General features: G+C 37.7%; 1 protein-coding gene across 2 annotated transcripts in view; it reads left to right on the forward strand.

The window, feature by feature from the left end:
* LOC133539781 (phosphatidylinositol 4-phosphate 5-kinase type-1 alpha-like) overlaps positions 1-18,079 on the forward strand; it is a 90,308-nt gene that overhangs the window by 17,530 nt on the left and 54,699 nt on the right. Inside the window, exons 2-3 of one of the 2 annotated variants that reach the window (XM_061881947.1) lie at positions 6,633-6,671; positions 10,938-10,972. In XM_061881947.1, coding sequence (XP_061737931.1) covers positions 6,633-6,671; positions 10,938-10,972 — 74 coding nt within the window. The remainder of the gene's footprint in view (positions 1-6,632; positions 6,672-10,937; positions 10,973-18,079) is intronic. The other variant, XM_061881948.1, reaches the window with a different exon arrangement.

An 18,079-nucleotide genomic window follows, 5' to 3' on the forward strand; every position in this document is an offset into this window, starting at 1 on the left:
TAGCACCGAAACACAGCCGGTGTTTCTTTGTTTGTTGTGAAGCTTTAACACAGAGCGGTCAAGCGAACGTGTTTCTCTACGTCAGGGGTGGGCATTACGTCGATCGCGATCGACTGGTCGATCTCGGAGGGTGTGTCAGTCGATCTCAAGCCAGGCATTAAAAAATATACATAAAAATGAGCAATCATCAATCATACCAAGACTTCACTTTCGTCAGTTGTTTGACATTCTCGGCACCCGAGGATCTTGTGAGATGACGCTGGCTGCTGCGAGCTCATATTTAAGAAAAAAATCACTAACAGGGCGGACGCAGAGAAACACATTTTATTTCTAGAGACTCCGTACCTACTGTCAAAACTCTAAAGACCGACTGCACAGTTCCTGTCTTCACCATAAAAGACCTGTTTCATCCTGCCTGTGCTAACAAAATAAGAGTCTCAGAAAGCTACCGTGCACAAGCTAGCAAGCTACGGAGTTTGATGCCAATGTATTTCTCCCCCGCCCTCAGCGACCGCTTTCTCACTTGCTTGCCCACCCGCACACTCACTGACGTCACTCACCTGCTGCCAGACATTAAAGGGCCACACACATATGCTACTCTCATAACAAAGTGTTAAAAAACGAGTCTGCAAGTTGGACAAATGAGATGCCAAATCCAACCACTTTCATGTGGTATTGGACAGAAAGGAGGACTTTTTTTTCCCTCCATTTGAAAATGCGGATGTTATCAGCACCACTGTCTAATTTCAATCAATGCAAGTCATCAGAATCAAATACACCAACTTATATTCTTGTCATGAAAGAAAGGAATCTATGTGTGTTAAACATGCTTGTATTATCATTAAACACCATTAACTTGTTAACAAAAATGTCTCTTTCATAAATAACTAAATATAAATTATAAATAGTAATGAGGTAGATCTCCTCGACTTGGTCAATTGAAAAATAACTCACCTGCAGAAAAAGTGTGAGTGCCCCTGCTCTACGTCAACCAGCAAGTTTTTGGATGGGAAAATTGTGATATTAAGTCGGCTTGAGTGGATTACGCGACCTCATCCTGCAGCTCAAAAAGGCAGCTGTGATTTTGGCTTCTCAGAGACACTGGCGTTCACCGCAGCCATCAGACTTTCAGGTATGACTTTATAATCTCACTAAAATACTGTTAACACAATAAGCAGATAAGGGATTTTCCAGAATTATCCTTGTAAATGTGTCTAATTACATCTGAAACTCTCCCACTGCCGCCGCCTGGAGCCGTCGTCTATTCTTTTTTTTTTTTTTTTTTTTTTTTTTAGTGCTTCATTCTAACTTTCCTCATCCACGAATCTTTCATTCTTGCTCAAACTAATGGGGAAATCGTCGCTTTCTCTGTCCGAATTGCTCTTACTGCTGGTGGCTCACATTATAAACAATGTGAGGATGTGAGGAGCCCTCACACCGGTGACGTCACACGCACATCGTCTGCTACTTCCGGTACAGGCTAGGCTTCTTTGTTAGCGACCAAAAGTTGCGAACTTTATCGTCGATGTTCTCTACTAAATCCTTTTAGCAAACATATGGCAATATCGCGAAATGATCAAGTATGACACACATAATGAACCTGCTATCCCTGTTTAAATAAGACAATCTCATTTCAGTAGGCCCTAAACTTAATTAAACCTAAGTTGTAGCGATATCGCCCGCTACTGGTCAAATTTAGGGCTACGAGTATTAATCAAGCTTTTTTGGTGGTGGGGGCGTGGTCACCATGACATCATCGAGTGGTTTGCATAATTTTCCATATTTTTTGTTTAAAAAGGCTCAAATTTATACATACATTTAAAAAAACAAATCCGTTATTAATTATCAACAAATATTTTTAAATTTTTTTGCCATGTTTTCAATTGTTCCTGCGTATTGTACAATGTACTTTGTTGACATTTTTTCACCAGTATATCTGGGATGTATTAAAATTACGTCAACATTGCAGGCCTGCTGACAATGCTCCAGACAATGGCGTGTGTTTTGCTTACATACAGTTTTGACAGCACGGTTTTTTATAGTCAAAGTATTTTTTGGGGTGGTCGAGTTTTTGGTACATCACTTGTAAATAGTGCGCAATACTGCAACGACTTGATGGTGGTAATGTTTAATGTTTGTGTAGTTTGGATTTGATGTAAGCTTTTCCATTGTTTGCAAACACATTGTCTGTGCCTGAAAGGTGATTGGTGGAGAATGAGGAAGTGTTGTTGTGTGTCTGGGGAAGCAATGACTCACAAAGACTAAAGTGTCTAAACCTGTTGGAATTGTGCGGTTTGTTATCATGAGATTGGAAATAAAAGTAAAAAATTGCGTATTTGTGTGATATCTTTTGTGGGCTACCGTTCACTAAATTACTTAAATTTGTTTTCAAGTTTAAAAAAACACTTATTTTCAAGGTGTGGTGGTAAATATTGTGGTGTATTCACACAATTCTTTCACATTACACATGTGGATTTTTACTATTTATGCTGTTTGTCTGCTGTTTGTCAGTACGTGTCCATGCACTACATAAGTTTGATTTCTCAAATAGTTGGGCTCTAAATAAGCCTTCAACAACCTATGAAAACACCTTAATCCGACCGTGTTCGTTTTCTGTAAAGCGGGACTTACACACCTTGATTATGCGATTGAAAACCAGATCTCTCAACCGCCAGAGGGGACCCTTTGTATTACACATGCGCTAGTGTTATCGTGTGGGATACAATCCGGAAGCAAATGCCATTCAATAAAAATGTAGGCAACAATTGTAATGAAGAGTAGAATGTTTATTTGCTTCACCAATTAGAATAACATAGTATTTTAAAGTGTATCAATTGAAGAAAAAAGAAACCGCTTGTTTAAGAAGGCGGCGAAGGAAATACCTTCTTGATACCTTCTTGATAGTGGCGTCATGTTCGTAGTGCAATCTAAGATAATTTCTTGACGCTATCTATTTATCTATTTAACATCAGCATAGCCATTAGAGACTTAGTATTTCTAAACTTTGTCAATATTACAGGGGACATCACAACAGAGTGAGGCTGTCAACTTGTTAAAAGCCTACTGAAATGAGATTTTCTTATTTAAACGAGGATAACAGGTCCATTCTATGTGTCATATTTGATAATTTCGCAATATTGCCATATTTTTGCTGAAACGATTTAGTAGAAAAAATCGATGATAAAGTTCGCAACTTTTGGTCGCTAATAAAAAAGCATTGCCTGTACCGGAAGTAACAGACGATGTACGCGTGACGTCACTGGTTGTAGAGCTCCTCACATCCGCACATTGTTTACAATCATGGCCACCACCAGCTAGAGCGATTTGGACCGAGAAAGTGACAATTTCCCCATTAATTTGAGCGAGGATGAAAGATTTGTGGATGAGGATAGTGACAGTGAAGGACTAGAAGAAAAAAAACAAAAGACGAGGGCAGTGGGAGCGATTCAGATGTTATTAGACACATTTACAAGGATAATTCTGGAAAATCCCTTATCTGCTTATTGTGTTACTAGTGTTGTAGTGAGATTATTTAGTCATACCTGAAAGTCGGAGGGATGTGGTGACCGCCAGTTTCTCTGAGGGAAGCCACGGAGGATCGAAGAGAGTCGCAGTTGCCTCCTTGACAGCTGCAGGAGGAACGACACAAGCTCCGCTCATGTCTACAGTAAGAACAGACTTATTACCAGGGGCGTCGCCAGACATATTTCAGGGGGGCACATGCCCCACTGTTGAAATGCAGTGCCCCAGTAAAAATTTCACCAATAAAAAAAAAAAACGCTTCAGAGTTTTAAGTCTACATAACATAGACAACAGCGCACATACTACTTAGTATGGTAATTGATTGCTACTGTATTCACTCCCCGAAACAGTGAGCACATGGCTACTTAATATGGTAATTTATTCACGTGTGGATGGAGACTTAGGTTGAGAGGGAGAGAGCGAGAGAGAGGGGGATGCGTATCACTGCGTGAGGTAGGTGACGTTAGCCAACAACAATTTGTTAATTACATTATTTTGATTTTGATTTGACTCAAACTGTAACTCCTAGATGGATATCAGAAAGTTATTCGCCCGCAGCAATGAAGAAGAAGCGAGGAATGAGAGATGTAAGCGAAGTCCTGCCTAGCTAGGCAACATCATTGTCTTAAGTTGATGCTAAGTTAGCTAACGTTATTCTTTGTATCAAGACAAACATTCATTTGCTGTACGAGCTGTCGGGGGAATTTCCAATGAACATGTAACATAATGTTGGTTATTGTCAGCTGGTTCTGCATCAATGATGATTTTGAGTAAGCATGTGTGAGTTGAGTGCATCTCAAATGGTTTATCTTCAGGAAGAATTTTTTTTTTCCATATCAAGTCGTGAGCCAATTTTTAAATCATTCAAGTTTATTTCACAGAAAAATAGCACAGTAGACTTGTCTTGTTAATCGGTGTGACTTTGACTAAAATAATCTTGTTTTGTCACCAGAAAAATGGCTACAGCTAAAGCATCTGGTTTTGTTTCCAGAAAAAATAGTAACATTTCTGTATTTGTTTTCAGAAAGATGGCTAAAAATATCGGGTTTTGTTGCCCCATTTAGATTTCTTTTAAATATATTTCCATGTCTGTCCTGAGTCCTCCTCCAACTTGTTAGTCAGTTTGCCTTTTGCTAAAATACTCACTAATAGTCACTAGAAAAAAGGCTGAAATAATCTGGTTTTGTTGCCACAATTTGATTTTTTTCTCCCTAAATTTTTTTTTTCATGCACATATCTGACTGAAAATGACACACAATCCACTTTTATGTCATTACCCAGCAGTTGGGAACCACTGGTCAACTGTATAACAGTTACTGTAATATTTCCATGTCTGTCCAGAGTGATTGACCACTTTGCAAAAAGGAAAACGAGACGTTCCAATTTACTTCTCAGAAAATGATTCCCTGAACAGACACACAACAGATGTTCATTTATTCTACTACTGTGGCTTTATTGTTTTGTGTATATTTTACAGTTTTGTGTATCTGAAATAGGATTAGCCACATTGCCAGAAATGGAAATTAAATAATATAAAAGAACCCAGAGATTTAGGGGTGCTTTATTTTTTGTTTTACTTTTGTAGATGTTAAATTTGCAGATGATTACTGCAATATATATTTCAAAAAGAATGATTGCTCTTCCTTTTTGCTTTTACCAGTCATAGTTCAGAAGTCTGGAGTAAAAAAGTGCACAAGTAGGTCAAATGCATTAGTTAATTTCAGGTGGTTAATCAAAGATCCATACAACATAATCTGATATGATTTCATAGTTTAAAGCACTATTTATGTATTTTTTATGATAAATAAGTGCTAAAAATGTTTTTGCTTGCGCGCTTTGCACGCTCACATGAATTACTTGTGCCCCAGGTGTGCCCCAGTACAGCATTAGGTCTAGTGACGCCCCTGCTTATTACCACAATTTTCTCACCGAAACCTTCCGGTTGACATGTGGTAGAGAACCATGTTCGCTTGACCGCTCTGTTCCATATTAAAGCTTCACCGTCATTAAAAACGCCGGCTGTGTTGGTTTTGTTAAAGCCGGCTGCAAAGACATCTTTCTTTTTTGTAATCTCCATTATTAATTGAAAAATTTGCAAAGGATTCAGCAACACAGATGTCCAGAATACTGTGTAATTATGCGATTAAAGCAGACGACTTTTAGCCGTGATCGGTGCTGGAAGAACATGTCTGCTACAACCGGTGACTTCACGTGCACGCGTCATCATACGCCTCATCCTTCCGCAACGTTTTTAAAAGGACACTTTGCGGGAAATTTTAAATTGCAATTTAGTAAACTAAATCGGCTATATGGCATGTGTTGCAATGTTAAGATTTCATCATTGATATATAAACTATCAGACTGCGTGGTCGGTAGTAGTTGGTTTCACTTGGCACTATGGCATAGTGTGACATCATAAGTCAACTGTAAAATACATACTTTTATCAATGTTAAAAGGAAATAAGTGCCCCCCCGTGTACATTAGGCACATGTGTATGACCCATAGTCATATTTGTGTGCAAGGGCACTGGGACTGCACATCTAGGTGTAAAAATACAGAAAACCTAACTATTTGGGAAATCAGACTAATTTAGTGCATGGAAATCCAGTGACTGTGTCCGTCGCTTAAAATGTCCGACAAGAAACAAGGACCCGAGCAATGGTTCATTCATACTTTGTTGTCTGGGCCCTGTTAAAAGTCTGGTTCTCTCAATTTACTTAAAAATATTTTCAGTGTTGATAGTGCCATTTTTGGTTTGAATAAGTAGTTATCTTCTACTTGCTGCTTCATTGTGACACCTAGGCCTCGCTGTTGTACCCCAGCATCGATCAATGAAGCGAAAAGACTGCATACATGAGCAACCCTCATGTGAATGGTTTCATCAAGCCATTTGGGTGACATTTGGCAGGCCAAGTTTAAAGCTTTGCTGGGCCGTATGTGGCCCGCAGGCCAAAGTTGAATGGATCTGGTATATATAAACCGGTACAACTTTTGGGGGGAAAATGTATGTCAAAAACAGAAAACTACAAAACGCAGGACGTACTAAAACCAAGGTACCATTTTATATTGTTGTTGAGTCATTTCAGCTTGACCGTGTTCTGCCTTACAGATATTAGGACACATTTCTGGAGACGAGCATTGCAACGAGGTACTCGCATGGGTGTGTTTCTATGCGTGAACCAAAACTGCATGGCTCATAAACATGCTCTTTCATAACAAAAGGGTCTGGTAGCAGAATGATGCCTGTCGTTTATCCGTGTGTAACCATGTTAACCGCAAGCAGAGGACTATTGTCTTACGAACACGTCTCTAGGGTTGGTGTACCCGACTCTTTCAAGATTAGGTGAATGCAGCCTCAAGTGTTCCTACAGGTGAACAGTCTTCCCAGGATCCTTTAAGCATTTGTTGACCTACGGCGCTGCTGCAGCTGCATTGAAGTAGCTGTTGCCACTGGTTACAAGCTAGTGGTGCTCTCAGACTGGGCGAGAAAGTACTGTAGGTTTAAACGGAACCGTTGTTATGTAATGCATTTCAATCAATCCATCCATCCATCATGGATGGATGGATTGATTGAAATGCATTACATAACAATCAATCAATCAATCAATCAATGTTTATTTATATAGCCCCAAATCACAAATGTCTCAAAGGACTGCACAAATCATTACGACTACAACATCCTTGGATGAACCCACAATGTGTCGGAACATTTACTTCAATTGAATTCACTGAATTTCTGTCAAAACAACTTCGGCACCTGGAAGGTTGACCATAATCCGTTCTGAGAAACTTGTCAACCTCTAAATTTGTCATCAATAAGTAATATATTTTATTTGTAACACACTGGTCTTTTTTAATTGATCTTAAACTGCTGCAGTACAAAACAATATTTAAAATAATAAAAGCTTAGCCATTAAAAGAAGAAGAAATCCTTTATTTGTGCATTCCAAAATGTACAAGATACATCAGAACTGAAATTACATTTTTAAAACAGATAAAATACTACAACCAAAACTATCAGTGAAGCCTAAGAAATGCAAAATGCTTTTTTATCACTTTATTTATTTTAGTTATTAAAAAAAGGTTCAATTTATAGTTATATAGATTTTAGCCAAAAACACCTAGCCTTAATAAGGCTTCTCTTACTCCCAAAAAAGTAATTTTCTTGAGTTTTCTGCTCAGTATATAAATTAAAAATCAATGTATTTTGTCTTAAACTAGTGGTGTCAATTTTTAAAAAAATCAGATTAATGGCATGTTTGAATTTTAGATTCATCATGATTAATCACAGGTTACTGTATGCTTGTATAACTTACATTTATTTTAAAAAAGACACCAATATTTGGACACATGCATTTTTATAATCAGAATGGCATACATTAACATTTTAATTTTTTTTTTTGCTTAAATACACATCATTTATGTGTTCAAAACTCAGTTGGAGACCGCTCACTCATCTTGTATGCAATGATGCCATCACTGTCTGTACACAACCCGCGCACTGTTTTTCAGGTAACGGTTGATTTTAGGGCTGGGCGATATGGCCTTTTCTAAATATTTTTAGGCCATGTCACGATGCATGATATATATCTCAATATTTTGCCTTAGCCTTGAATGAACACTTGATATATATAATCACAGCAATATGGTGATTCTATGTGTCTACATTAAAACATTATTGTTCATACTGAATCAATTTATGCAAATTTTAAAGTTTCATGCAGAGCAGGAAATCCCAACTAAGTCTAGTTACCAAAGCTGTATTTAATAAACAGTTATTTAGCAGTGGCACAAACATTCATGAAGTTTCAAAACAAAGTGCAAGATTGTCAGAGACATTTTAAAACAAGCTATAAGTGAACTTTTGTGCATGATGTCACTAAGATGACATATCAAAACAACACTAAATTAAAGTGCACTTTTTGTACAGAACGCCACTACAATAGTTTAAAACAAAAAAGTGCACCTTTTTGCATGAATTCAAACAAGATATTTCGATAACTGTCAAATAAAAATGAGCTCCATAATAAGAAATCAAATAGTGTACGTTCTTCGCCATGTAGTAGGTTCCTGCGGATGTTATCTCCTTCTGTTGTTGACTATTTTTTTCATACGGTGTAGATGTGGAAATGGGTGCTTTGGCATTTTGTTGGTGTGGCACCGAACTGAAATGTTAACGTGCGGAGTTTCAAGCACTTATCAGGCTCCTGCGGGTGACTTTTCAAATGACGCTACACATTAGCAGTGGTGCTACTTTTTGTAGCAACACTTTTGCCGCATATTCGACGTATTACGGTTGTCTGTTCGACATATTGCCGCTTGAAGCCAAACCACCCCCAAACGATGGACCCCGTGCTGTTTTTGGTGGGAATTAATTCTTCCCTCATTTGTTACCAGATTCTCACCTTCTCTCTCGTATTACAACTCGCACTACTCCGCTAGCACCACAGCTAATTTTACCCATGCTGCTACCTCTCTGCTCTGCGAGGGCATATGACATTGCACGCGCGACAGTATGTCACGTATGCGAGAAGGTGCGCTTGTTTTACGTCTCTGTGAGAAGAAGAGACAAGATAGAGTGAGAAAAGCCTGTAGTATAATGCCCGCAGCTAAAAGCAACTGCGTAAGAACGTATACTCGAATATCACGATATAGCCATTTTCTATATCCACAGAGACAAACCTGCGATATATCGAGTATATTCAATATATCGCTCAGCCCTAGTTGAGGTCAAAAACCAGTACGGTCAAAATAAATTGCGTGAACAACCTGTGCATATACATGATTAATGCGGCCATTTTTTGTTATAATCACATAAGTTAACTCTTTATTTTTGACAGCCCTACTTTAAACATAACATTCTGTAGGTGACTATCTTAAACATTTTGAAAAATGTGTTTACTTTACCATGCTGTGGCGCCTCTCCTAAAATGTTCCCTTGTGAGCTCATGTACAAATACAGTTTGAACTTTTGCTCTGACTTTAGAGACAAGGTTTTTTTTTATCTGCGAATGTTAGTAATTTTCAAGGGCGTGATACTCTACAGCAGTGTTTCTCAAATATTTTCTGCCATGCCCCCGCTGTATAAAGAAAACAATTCGCGCCAGCTCACTCCGCCATGACTATAAATACTTTAATCTGTCTATAAAATTGTTATAAGTACACCTCTGCATAAAATTGTATCTTTATTAACACTAAAGAAACCAAAAAAAGACTAAATGAAATATAACTTATTGGACAACAGAGAATAACTTTATTAACATTGTTTTGTTCGGTCTGTATCAGAAAATATATAAAGTGCATCAATTTGCCTGAAAAAAAATAAAAATATATATATATCAATCAATCAATCAATGTTTACTTTTATAGCCCTAAATCACTATTATCTCAAAGGGCTGCACAAACCACTACGACATCCTTGGTAGGCCCACATAAGGCCAAGGAAAACTCACACCCAGTGGGACGTCGGTGACAATGATGACTATGAGAACCTTGGAGAGGTTGAAAGCAATGGATGTCGAGCGGGTCTTACATGATACTGTGAAAGTTCAATCCATAATGGATCTAAAGCGGATCCAACACAGCAGCGAGAGTCCCGTTCACAGCGGAGCCAGCAGGAAACCATCCCAAGCGGAGGCGGATCAGCAGCGCAGAAATATATAATAAATATTTATATTTAAACTGTAAACATTTTTATAGTTGACTTAAACCTTTTGATACTGACAAATAAAATAACTCAAATAATGAATCTAAATTGGTCAACAACATTAACCCATGAGCATAATATAAAATATTTTAACTTACAAAACAAAGATTGACATTTCAACCTACAAAACAAAATTCAAAACCATTTGTACTGGTTTTTTATTTTTTTTAAATCAAAATGAGAAAGTCAAGATAAATGGCTCCAATTAGCACGTTTTGCACAGCTTTTCAAAGCGGGGTATGAAGCATGATACTGCATGATACTGATCAAGCATGGTTCCTGGGGTCACACGTGCCTTCCACGGCATTGCACCATTCTTCGTAATTCGTCAAAAGCAAAGGAAGAAAAGTACAATCATTAAAAACCTAGCCAATGTATCCGTGTCTGAGTGCTCATACTGTCTGAAATCAGAAGTAGGAAATGCATTTTCTAAAGGAGGTGGTAATTGTAGAAACTTCCTCGGGGACTTTGTGAATCTAGAGCAGGCAACTGGGGGGTGAAGTAGTTCCAATTTGTGCCAAGCTGCTGGTATAAAGAAGCAGTAGTTAGTAAATGCCATGAAGGCTCATCATTGACCTCATTGTCATTAGCAGCCCATGCCGGAAATAGCATAGCTCATTAACCAGCAAATCATTAAAGCAGTTTTTCCAAACCTAAAGCAAAACCTGTGTTGCTCATGTTTTAAAAACATTTTACCTTGTCTTTTAGGCACCAGTGGCGTCTTCAAGGGGGGCTCTTCAGAGGTAAGGAGTTGAATAATTGTCTCAATGAACTATACATCCATTTTATATGTGTTTGTATATCATTCCACCCAGTAGGTGCCATTTGTTTTTTGTAACTCTCCCAAAATAAACTTCACTATTAGTCTTTTTTTCCAACTCCGGATCTGATGTCACACATTGAATGGGTGTTTAACGAAATAACAAATAGCGAATGATACGAAATACTTCCAATATGATTATAAAAAATTTTAAAAGATTACCCAATAACCTGCTTGGCACTCAGCATCAAGGGTTGGAATTGGGGGTTAAATCACCAAAAATGATTCCCAGGCGCAGCACCGCTTCTGCCCACTGCTCCCCTCACCTCCCAGGGGGTGATCAAGAGTGATGGGTCGAATGCAGAGAATAATTTCGCCACACCAAGAGTGTCTGTGACAATCATTGGTACTTTAAAGAACTGTATACCACATTTTTGTTGACGAAAAACAATTTAACTTCAAACATTAGAACCAATGTGTAGGAGTGTTTTGTTTCACAAAGTAAGAATAAAAACTAATTCTAACTAATTCACCAATCACACTCGTTATTCTCATTATTTCTTAAAACTAAATGATCAATATATTTTTTGTGCAAAATAATTTAACAGAATTAAATATAACCACCGCCCCCAACCCATATTTTTGAGCTTTGTGTGTAATGTTCTATATTCTCAATGTAACATTTACAGTTTTGGTGTTGTTTACTGCAATCATATTGCAGTACACATATATCTCTGATGTATGACTGCCATCTATTGGTCATACCTACTACCACGTACCAAGTAAAATTGCTTCGAGGTCAGTAAGCACAACCTGAATTATGCCGTACATTGGGCGCACCGGGTTATAAGGCGCTCTGTCGATTTTGTGAAAATGAAATTATTTTAAGTGCGACTTATTGTCCGAAAAATACGGTAATATAAAATTGCACACCCCAGTAAATCGCTGCCCAGTTTTTTCTATGTTATTAAAATCACACCAACTAAACTGCTTTGTTTTTAAATATAATAAGTTGGGTTAATAAACTTAGCTTGGAAATAGCTTTTTAGTTGATTTTAACAATTTTTATTAGTCTGTTTTGATCATCTGATGGCATGGAGAATGCTGGTGTCAGCAACTCATACAGTGCTTTGTACAGATAAATAGATAGTGATTGAGTTCTCAATTGCATTTCATTTCAGAGGGGCACATGATAATATTTCTGTCCTCTAAGGCAGTGTTTTTCAACCTTTTTTGATCCAAGACACATTTTTTTCATTGAAAAAATCCAAAGGCACACCAGCAGCAGAAATAATTAAAAAAATTAAACTCAATAGACAATAAAAACTTGTCGCAACAGTTTTAGTTTTGTTCTACATAGCCATCCCTAAGCTTTAATGCCTTTGCTTAGGGGCACTCACTTTTTGTTTATTTTTGTTTTAAAGGGGAACATTATCACAATTTCAGAAGGGTTGAAACCAAAAAAAATCAGTTCCCAGTGGCTTATTTTATTTTTCAAAATTTCTTTCAAAATTTTACCCATCATGGAATATCCCGAAAAAAAGGCTTTCTTTAAATCCATCGTCCATTTTCCTGTGACGTCATTTAGTGATGCCAACATGGCAGATAGCACAGCAAGATATAGCGACATTAGCTCGGATTCAGACTCAGATTTCAGCGGTTTAAGCGATTCAACAGATTACGCATGTATTGAAACGGATGGTTGGAGTATGGACGCAGATAGCAAAAACGAAATTGAAGAAGAAACTGAAGCTATTGAGCGAATAGCTATTGAAGCTATTCGGTGATCGCTTTCTAACCAACGATTGAGTGTATCCATACATCTCTGTGCCATGTCTGTTGTAGCATCGCCGGTAAAATGTGCAGGAGCAACTTAAATCCGCCGATTGGTGTTTGTTTTGCATTAAATGTGGGTGGAGTGAAAGGCTGGATGCAAATATAGCTACAACTGTACATACAGTTAGCCTAAATAGGATGTTAGCATCGATTAGCTGGTAGTCATGCCGCGACCAAATATGTCTGATTAGCATATAAGTCAACATCAACAAAACTCAACTTTGTGATTTCGTTGACTTTATCGTTAGAAATGCATCTGCCTTGAGTGTCGCAGGGTACCCATACATCTCTGTGCCATGTCTATCGTAGCATCGCCGGTAAAATGTGCAGACGAGGGACTTTCAGATCTTTTGACCACTGTTGTACTTGAATCCGTCGATTGGTATGTGTTTGTTTGGCATTAAATGTGGGTGGAGGGAAAGACTGGATGCAAATATAGCTACAAATGAGGCATAACGATGCAATATGTATATACAGCTAGCCTAAATAGCATGTTAGCATCGATTACCATGCCGTGCCAATCGATGCACACTCCACGTAAATCAACTTGAATCCGTCCCTGATTGTGTTGTTACACCTTCCAACAACACACCGACGAGGCATGGTACGGAAAACAGTCGAAAAAACGGAAAATAACAGAGCTGATTTGACTCGATGTTTATAATGTGTTAGAGAAAATGGCGGATTGACTACCTAGGTTGTGACGTCATCGCCCTGAGAGCAAATAATAGAAAGGCGTTTAATTTGCCAAAATTCACCCATTTAGAGTTCGGAAATCGGTTAAAAAATATATGGTCCTTTTACGGCAACATCAAGGTATATATTGACGCTTACATAGGTCTAGTGATAATGTTCCCCTTTAAGCATTAGATACCTTTTTACTTGCACACTGCCTCCCGCTCTCGACTGCATTTGTGATCACGACAAACAGTAGTCGTCTCGCACGACGTGTTCCCGACATCGCCATAACAATTAGCTACCGGCTTCCACCTACTGATATGGTATGGTATAACATGGGTTACTCTGCAGAGCTCTAGACCGCACTAAAAAATCATACTATGTGATTTACACAATTTTATTTTTAGATTATGTCTCTAACAGTGGAAATACATCTATGATGAACATTTCAGACCTCTCCCTAATTTTATAAGTGGGAGAACTTGCAAAATTGCAGGGTATGCAAATACTTGTGGACCTCACTGTACCTTCAAAATGTTCACAAGGAACAACAGTTGTAGCTTCTTCTCTGTGTAGTTCTTCATTTATTCATCAACCTAAGTATGATGAATGTAAAAAGAAAAAAATGTATCTTTCTTTAACAGATATCGGCACTGCTCAACTTTAAACAGTATAAATTACATCTTCAGCTTTATAATCATTGTACTTTAATCACAATAGAAACTACTTTGACAAAAAGAAAGGAGAGGTGAGCTATTTGTTTTTTGTATATAATTGGCAACGTTTAAATGTTGTTTTTTCGAATCGCGTGTTTAGTGGTAATTTATTATTAATAGAAGCATAATAAAATAACTAGTAATTTTAATAGTTGAAGAAAATATTATTTGACTCTTTGCTGAGCAGTGTTAATAATAACAGTGTTATTTTTTTCAGTAACAAGTGATCTAACTAATTATTGTTCCCATTGTTGAAACAACTTTGCCAATACTAGGAATGTACGGTGACTTGTTCCTACATTTTGATTGAATGAAGCGCAAAGTTTCAGGTTTAGGCTACACATCAGCTGCATGCAAAGAGAAGAGGTAGGAATGATGATGCCTTTGTAAGTGCGATAATGATGATGATTGTCTGGGTTGGGGGGATCATGCCCTGCTCATGCGCTGCGCATTCTGACTGATTCACAATAAGACCACTCCGCCCCGGCTGCTGGAGCCAGGGAAATTCAAAAGTAGCTTTCTCAAACTGCAAGTATCGGCACTACGTTTCGCTTATTCAAATTAAAGGTAAAAGTGTAACATGTATCATGTAACATGCATGCTATGTACAGAAAAAAAGCGTCCATCCACGTCTGCTTCAAGCAACTCCAATCGCACTTCACATCAACACATGCCAACATGACACACGCTGCTGCTGTTAACTAACCAAATCCAAATGCAGCCATTTTTTTTAACTCATCACATTTTGGAATTTGATTTAATCATGATTAATCGCTTGCATAGTTAAAATTTGTTTAACAAAAGACCCGAATATTTGTACGCAAATGCAATTTATTATCAGAATGTCATCCAGTAACAATTTTAAAATTTTTACTTGAATGTATGTCATTTAAATGTTGATATAAAAATTTAACAATTTTGGTCTCCATATTGGTATTGTAATTGTTTGTGTCAAATAACCACATTGTTTGCCATCTATTGTTTTGGTATTTCCCTCTGTTCTTTGGGATTGACGCCATTTAAATTAGAGTTAACAGCAAGCTGTGTTCCTATACAAAATGTAGTGCTCAACCATCCAGTCAGTTAAGTCAGTATTAGACAGAAGAAATTGAGACAGATGTAGCTCAGCATCGGCAGCTTCTACATATTTGAATAGATAATTGTGACCATTTGGATGTTTGTGGCTGCATGATGTGGTCGCTGGCTGCGGCTTCTTGTGACTGCTAACCCGTAGGACATATTTTCAATGGTTTGTTTCTCTTTTTTGTTCGTCCCTTTCTTCTTCTTTGCACTCACATTATCATTTCCGGTCATTGGCAAGCAGGAATGTATCGATCTCTGGCTGTGGAAAAATACAAAGCTATCTGCAGCAAATGGGGCTTAGAACTCAGATTTCGCATGCAAATTTAAGCATAACAAAAAGCAGGGAAACAGCTAGTTTCTAAAATGACTGGTACTAGTTAGATATTAGTATTTTTTTTGTGTCCTATAACACAAAGCTCGGATGTTGCTGTTTTGTATGGATGGCTTAACATATATTAAGCCTAAATTAGTTTTTGTTTTTTTTAGCATTTTTCTGTGCAAAATGTATCAATGTGGTCGCCACATTCTTCAATTCTTCTGTATCGCGGCCCTCTGCAGAAAACATTTGGACTTCTTTGACATAACCTGTGTCAAACTATGTTGAAGCAGTTGTCATTCGATAAACTTTTGAGCTGACAGAGCATTCATTCTCCACGTCGTTCTCCATCTTGTAAAAACTGCAACGTGTCAGCTGCTCCAGCGAGCGAGAGAGTAAAATCTTATTGCTTCACTTAACTTCTTGAAACGTTTTTTTTATTATTCAATTTTATTTTAAATTTTTGTTGCAAAATTTTGTTACATTCCAAATATCTTCCCTGTACCAGTGCTCGAATTTAACCACGTCAACCATCTCAAGTGCAGCGACTGCCCAGCATCAACGGCAAGAACATACCATGACCGCCCTTGACTTTTTACTTCTTAATGGACTAGGTATAATGATAAACCGTGCTTTATCATAGGTTGATTGGCAACACTAAATTGGCCCTAGTGTGTGAATGTGAGTGTGAATGTTGTCTGTCTATCTGTGTTGGCCCTGTGATGAGGTGGCGACTTGTCCAAAGTGTACCCTGCCTTCCGCCCGATTGTAGCAGAGATAGGCTCCAGCGCCCCCCGCGACCTCAAAGGGAATAAGCGGTAGGAAATGGATGGATGGATGAATGCTGCTGGAACTGAGAGTTAGCATGCAGCAGGTGATGTGTTGGGAACGTTGCACAACTTGTTTATAAAGTCTTTAGTTTGTTTCACGGGATGCTCACTCGTCCTTTAATTTAACTGCTAGCTTTATCAGTGTTAAAACAACATCAATACTAGCTCAAATGTTTTGTCATCTTATCGAATTAAACATACCGGTAGACTGAGTTGTCTGTGAGGCACAAAGACTGTGTATTAGATGTGAACAGTATCACTCCTTTATTTTTGTTGGCCAAACTCTTGCACTGAAGGCCATGGTTGTTGAAGAACAAAGCTTGTTTATTTCACTTTATCTTCATTCGCCAAACGGCTTTGTGTTTTATATTGCTATCATATTGTATTGTTTTTTTTCAAAGTATACATAGTATATATAGTCTATTTCAATTTATTGACGTTTGATTATTTGTATATCATGTACTTTGTAGGAAAAATTTCAAGTCTTTACCAGTTAGTTTTCATTCTTATTTTATATTAACAAATATTCCTATAAAATAGTTGGGATAAAGTAGTTACACAAATATGTAAAACTACCAAATAACAGATTTAAATGATTATATTTAATTGTAAAGTCATATTTTGTTAACTATTGGTACCTGTTTTTGTGTATTCGGGATCTGCAGAAATCCTGAAAATTTGAAATGGAGGCATTTCGCAGATATTTGTAATAAAATCTTGCCTTTGTTCGTACTTCCTAAGTTCCTCCTAAAGAGCCATTTGTAATTTGCTCACTTTTTGACGTTTTTCTCAGTGGTGACATGAGCGGGTATCTTCATATTTGTTAGAGATGTAGTCTGATTGTAGTTTGTAGTTCTTTCTCTTTCTGATCTCTTGTTGTGGGGCAGACGGATTTGTACATCCACATGCATCCTCCGCTGTTGCTATTTAGATATAGTTCAAACTTATATTAGTCAGTAGACTCCATATGTACGCGCTAAAATCTACAGCAGAAATGGCGGCGAGAAGACGCAGTTTAATTGGGGTAACTTAAATAAAACAAAACAATGCATCCTGAAGAGACGGTCAGAAAGCGGCTAGAAGATGAAAAAACATACTCAATGCAACATTTTAAACAAAGAACCATCATTCATTGAAGTGATTTGAATGACGTGTTTTAAATTTTGAAAAATATCATAATAATACCTGCAAAACACTTTTCTTCATGAATAATTTCCCCCTACGCATTTTTTTCTGTGGGAAACAAATGGCACCAATTTGGTGCAATGGCCCTAATCCTGGTCAGACTAATATGAAAATGAAACCGCTATTTATGCAATTCTGACCTATATACCACTAACCACCGGTACAATGAGAATATTAAACACACCTTTGCTCTACTACCTCAAGTATAGTCAATAGAGCAGGTTGAGCATCCTTGCAACAAGTCAACAGCTTTCGGCATCCAGTGCTTTTTGTTTATTTGACTCTATTGCAACAGCGATAGTGTCTTGTGTTGGAGCAATGCGTTGCTCAATAGCCTAACACAATACAGGAAACCACATCTCTGAACTCACACTCTTGACAGTCAGCTCGGCGTATTTCACATATTACTGTACATGATTTGTTTCATTGGTTAAATATGATTATAA

The sequence above is a fragment of the Nerophis ophidion genome, linkage group LG21, assembly GCF_033978795.1.
Source record: "Nerophis ophidion isolate RoL-2023_Sa linkage group LG21, RoL_Noph_v1.0, whole genome shotgun sequence".
Classification (NCBI taxonomy): domain Eukaryota; kingdom Metazoa; phylum Chordata; class Actinopteri; order Syngnathiformes; family Syngnathidae; genus Nerophis; species Nerophis ophidion.